This window comes from Cherax quadricarinatus, chromosome 9 (assembly GCF_038502225.1).
Source record: "Cherax quadricarinatus isolate ZL_2023a chromosome 9, ASM3850222v1, whole genome shotgun sequence".
In the NCBI taxonomy this organism is placed as follows: domain Eukaryota; kingdom Metazoa; phylum Arthropoda; class Malacostraca; order Decapoda; family Parastacidae; genus Cherax; species Cherax quadricarinatus.
This window is the reverse complement of record NC_091300.1, coordinates 45,638,874-45,644,873: the sequence shown is the minus strand read 5'-3', so window position 1 is coordinate 45,644,873 and position 6,000 is coordinate 45,638,874. Positions and strand designations below refer to the sequence as shown.

At 41.9% G+C, this 6,000-nt stretch overlaps 1 protein-coding gene across 1 annotated transcript in view; it reads left to right on the top strand.

Moving 5' to 3' along the window:
• Positions 1-2,524: 2,524 nt before the first annotated feature.
• The window catches only part of Mcm5 (Minichromosome maintenance 5), an 80,764-nt gene continuing 77,288 nt past the window's right edge, over positions 2,525-6,000 (top strand). Inside the window, exon 1 of the mRNA XM_053772716.2 lies at positions 2,525-2,761. Within this exon, the coding sequence (XP_053628691.2) occupies positions 2,607-2,761 (155 nt within the window). The 5' untranslated portion in view covers positions 2,525-2,606. The remainder of the gene's footprint in view (positions 2,762-6,000) is intronic.

Below are 6,000 nucleotides of genomic sequence, written 5' to 3'. Positions count from 1 at the left end.
GCCCCCGCGGCCCGGTCTGTGACCAGGCCTCCTGGTGGATCAGAGCCTGATCAACCAGGCTGTTGCTGCTGGCTGCACGCAAACCAACGTACGAGCCACAGCCCGGCTGATCCGGAACTGACTTTAGGTGCTTGTCCAGTGTCAGCTTGAAGACTGCCAGGGGTCTGTTGATAATCCCCCTTATGTGTGCTGGGAGGCAGTTGAACAGTCTCGGGCCCCTGACACTTATTGTATGGTCTCTTAACGTGCTAGTGACACCCCTGCTTTTCATTGGGGGGATGGTGCATCGTCTGCCAAGTCTTTTGCTTTCGTAGTGAGTGATTTTCGTGTGCAAGTTCGGTACTAGTCCCTCTAGGATTTTCCAGGTGTATATAATCATGTATCTCTCCCTCCTGCGTTCCAGGGAATACAGGTTTAGGAACCTCAAGCGCTCCCAATAATTGAGGTGATTTATCTCCGTTATGCGCGCCGTGAAAGTTCTCTGTACATTTTCTAGGTAGGCAATTTCACCTGCCTTGAAAGGTGCTGTTAGTGTGCAGCAATATTCCAGCCTAGATAGAACAAGTGACCTGAAGAGTGTCATCATGGGCTTGGCCTCCCTAGTTTTGAAGGTTCTCATTATCCATCCTGTCATTTTTCTAGCAGATGCGATTGATACAATGTTATGGTCCTTGAAGGTGAGATCCTCCGCCCATGGTGGCCCGGTGGCCTGGTGGTGGCCCGGTGGCCTGGTGGCTAAAGCTCCCGCTTCACACACGGAGGGCCCGGGTTCGATTCCCGGCGGGTGGAAACATTTCGACACGTTTCCTTACAACTGTTGTCCTGTTCACCTAGCAGCAAATAGGTACCTGGGTGTTAGTCGACTGGTGTGGGTCGCATCCTGGGGGACAAGATTAAGGACCCCAATGGAAATAAGTTAGACAGTCCTCGATGACGCACTGACTTTCTTGGGTTATCCTGGGTGGCTAACCCTCCGGGGTTAAAAATCCGAACGAAATCTTATCTTATCTTATCACTCCCAGGTCTTTGACGTTTGTGTTTCGCTCTATTTTGTGGCCAGAATTTGTTTTGTACTCTGATGACGATTTAATTTCCTCATGTTTACCATATCTGAGTAATTGAAATTTCTCATCGTTGAACTTCATATTGTTTTCTGCAGCCCACTGAAAGATTTGGTTGATGTCCGCCTGGAGCCTTGCAGTGTCTGCAATGGAAGACACTGTCATGCAGATTCGGGTGTCATCTGCAAAGGAAGACACGGTGCTGTGGCTGACATCCTTGTCTATGTCGGATATAAGGATGAGGAACAAGATGGGAGCGAGTACTGTGCCTTGTGGAACAGAGCTTTTCACCGTAGCTGCCTCGGACTTTACTCTGTTGACGACTACTCTCTGTGTTCTGTTAGCGAGGAAGGAGGGGAGGTAGGCGAGGGGGAGTGAGGGTAGGCCTCCTACAGTCACTTCAAATCAACGTTTGTGTTTCACTAGGTATATCACTGGTCACAGTTCACACATAAGAGTTCCAGCAGCAATTCAGCTGCGCTCCAACGATATTTGTTGCATGATGAGTTATCAGTCGGGTGAGATAAGCAGTTCTGATATAGAAGGCCTAGGACCTCACTCAACACACACGTCCTCTCCCCTCAACCACTCAGGCCTTACTGTGGGACCAAGAGAGCATGTAGGCCAGGATGAATTACAGCAGTTGGATATGCTGAATGTTGAAGACAGAGTAAAACAACTGAAGCTAAATCATGTTTATAAAATTGCTCACAAACAGTGTCCAGAATATCTTGCTGTCAATTTTGTCAAGGTTGGGAACCAAAGCAATCATAGTACTAGGGGTAGAGAGCACAACTTTGTAGTACCCACAGTCAGTGGCCAGGCTTCAAACACCTTTTATTGTACAGCAATAAAGGAATGGAACAGACTACCCGCACATGTCAAAGCCAGTCATAGCATGAACCAGTTCAAGAAGAGTGCCAAAAGGTGTCTGATGAATGTAGCTAAAGAAAGGGAGGGGAATGATTTTCTATTTTTTAGCTAACATACGTGTAAATTTTACCTTATTCCTAGTAATGACCCTCGTATTGTAGATAGTCTTAATGACCCTCGTGTAGTAGTCTTTTTAGTATGATAATAAGATGTTATCTTAATTGTAGAATAATAAGAAAATATTATAACCTTTATATTATAATAATAAGGTAAAAGGACCCCAATGGAAATAAGTCACTCTGTCTGACTTTTTTGGGTTATCCTAGGTTCTCTACACATATGCTGCTATGTATGATAATTCTATGTAACTATTTGTGTATACCTGAATAAACTTACTTACTTACTGGGATCAAGAACCCTACGCCAGTATCATCTGCAGGAAGGTGAGTTAACTCAATTTCCTGTGATCAAGAACCCGACACCAACGTCGTCTGCAGGAAGGTGGGTGAGCATCACTACCTGGGATCAAAAACCCTACACCAGCGTCGTCTGCAGCGCTACTGCGCATGCTCAATATTTTTCGCGGGAAAACATTTCCCGCCAAGTATATTGTTGTTGTTGTGGTGTGTGTGTGTCAGGTGTTACTGTGAGTCCTCCTCTGTTTGACCCACCATGGAAGGCTTTGATGACCCTGGTATCTTCTTCTCTGATAACTTCTCCACGGAAGAGCAGAACGATCAGAATCAAGTTAATCTTCAAGCTGTGAAGAAGAAGTTTAGAGAGTTCCTGCGGGAGTTTCACGAAGGCAACTTCAACTACAAGTATAGGTAAGACTTGTACCAGAATAACACCGATGATTGTTCATCTTCATGAACTTAACATGCAGTAGGACCTCGAAATTAATATTGTGTAGCAATGATAGCTGTTGAGTGGAATGAAAGTTATAAGCTGATCACAAGGTTACTCAACACCAATGGATTTGACTGAAGCCCCATTGAAAATGTCGTATTGTAAGTAGGGTTATTTATGTATAAATACAAATAAGTATAATTGTACATAGTTTAGCATGTGTGTAAATTACCAAGGATAACCCCAGAAAAAGTCAAAAGTGACTTACATTCATATTGTGCTATCCTAGTTATATTTTTATAATATATGAAAGCATTGCTGAAGCTTAGATTTATATTATATATGAGAATTACACAAATTTTCACATTCATTTACGAGGACGAAATATATATGGACAACCTCGACAACAACCTAAATTTCAACACCCTTATCCAACACATAAAAAAAGTATCCAAAACGGTGGGGATCCTCTCTAAGATATGATACTACGTACTGCAAACTGCCCTTCTCACACTATACCATTCACTTATATATCCATACCTCACGTATGCTATCTGTGCTTGGGGTTCAACTGCAGCAACACACTTAAAGCCAATAATAACCCAACAAAAAGCCGCAGTAAGAATAATCACTAAATCCCATCCCTGGCAACCCCCCCCCCCCACTCTTCATAGATCTAAACTTACTCCCTGTTCAGAACATCCACACTTACTACTGTGCAATCTTTATCTACAGGACCTTAAATTCCAATATTAACCTTGACCTAAAACGCTTTCTTGATAGTTGTGACAGGATCCACAGGCATAACACCGGACACAAACATCTCTATGACATTCCCCGTGTCCGACTAAACCTTTACAAAAATTCAATGTATTTCAAAGGACCTAAAATCTGGAACACCCTACCTGAAAGCTCTAGAACTGCAGACACATTCATCACTTTCAAAACTACAGTTAGAAAACATCTTATCTCCCTGATACACCCCGACAACTAACTACATGATAACCACCTGGTGGTTCAAAATTACACTCACTCACCCACTGACTATAAACACAGAAATACTAATCTTAATCTTAAAATAATAAATCCTAACTAGTCATAAGTTTGCCTATGATACTCCAATATAGACACTTTGTATTGTGCCAAAACAAAAACATTCACATTGCTAAATTCACAAATTATGATGTAGTCACTTAGCCTTAATACCATAATCTGTAAGGATTTAATGTTAAGAATTAATCTAAGTCTGCTCGAAATGCCTAGCCATGCTAGGTGTCCTAGTGGCCCCCTCTGTAATTAGTATTTTATAACATATAAACCACACAATACCCAAAACCTGTAAACCCCACATTGTAACCCTTATAGAGAAGAAACTTGAATTGAATTGAATACATCCTGGGAGTGTAAGTTTATATAGGCTCAGGTACACATCAGTACGGTTGTCATACATATTGTAAATAACCTAGGATAACCCCACAAAAAAAAGTCAGTGACTTATTTCCATTAGGAATAATGTTTTGATTCTATAGTATTGGTTATAATGACAGTAATAAGGTGTCTTCCATGGTACAATACACATTCTCCACTCGTGTCTTGATAAACTTAATTTACTAAAACTACAAACCCTTCCTTGGTGGGAGATGGCCAGTGTGTTAAAAAAGGATAAATTTACAAATACAACTTGAAGATGAGTGAAACACACTCTCAAGGAGTGCCAGTGAATAATTTGAGAAGCCTTTAAAATAGGTTAAACATGTAATACCTGTTTATCTGTGCCCAGAACGTGTACTGCAGTGGTATTGTTTTTATTATCAAATCCACTACTGAGATCACAGTATAACTTTCCTGACATAACCTCTCTGCATTTGCCCCAAAAATGAAGAAAGTTTTTCACTGAAGCCTGAATCTTGTCTCGTGGCCTGGTAGGCAATGCTGTTACTTCACACACTGTCCATGGTTTGATTCCCAGCAAGGGTGGAAACATTGGGCATGTTTCCTTATATCTGTTGTCCTGTTCACCTAGCATCATTGTTAGTGAAGATGAGGTCTAGTGTATTCTCCAGTCTAGTAGGCTCTATTATTTGCTGGTTTAAATTGAATTTTGTGCAGAGATTTAAAAGCTCGTGTGAGTGTGAGTTTTCATCGGAGGCAGCTCTGATGAAAACTCACACTCACACGAGCTTTTAAATCTCTGCACAAAATTCAATTTAAACCAGCAAATAATAGAGCCTACTAGACTGGAGAATACACTAGACCTCATCTTCACTAACAATGATGATCTGATAAGAAATGTCACCATATCAAAAACAATATACTCAGATCACAACATAATTGAGGTTCAGACATGCATGCGTGGAGCCCCAGACCGACAAAATGAGACTAGTCACGAGGGAGCATTCACCAAATTCAACTTCAATAACAAAAACATAAAGTGGGACCAAGTAAAGCAAGTCCTAACCGATATAAGCTGGGAAGATACACTAAGCAACACAGACCCCAACTTATGCCTAGAACAGATTAACTCGGTGGCACTCGATGTATGCACAAGGCTTATTCCTCTAAGAAAAAGGAGGAGTAGATGTAAAATAGAAAGAGACAAGCGCTCCCTTTACAGGCGACGGAAAAGAATAACAGAGCGGCTAAAAGAGGTCAATATATCTGAAATGTGTAGGGAGACACTGGTCAGAGAAATAGCAAGCATCGAACTTAAGCTAAAAGAATCCTTTAGGAGTCAGGAATCGTGGGAAGAACTAAAAGCCATAAATGAAATCGAAAGAAACCCAAAGTATTTCTTCTCCTATGCCAAATCAAAATCGAGAACAACGTCCAGTATTGGGCCCCTACTTAAACAAGATGGGTCCTACACAGATGACAGCAAGGAAATAAGTGAGCTACTCAAGTCCCAATATGACTCAGTTTTTAGCAAGCCGCTAACCAGACTGAGAGTCGAAGATCAAAATGAATTTTTTATGAGAGAGCCACAAAATTTGATTAACACAAGCCTATCCGATGTTATCCTGACGCCAAATGACTTCGAACAGGCGATAAATGACATGCCCATGCACTCTGCCCCAGGGCCAGACTCATGGAACTCTGTGTTCATCAAGAACTGCAAGAAGCCCCTATCACGAGCCTTTTCCATCCTATGGAGAGGGAGCATGGACACGGGGGTCGTCCCTCAGTTACTAAAAACAACAGACATAGCCCCACTCCACAA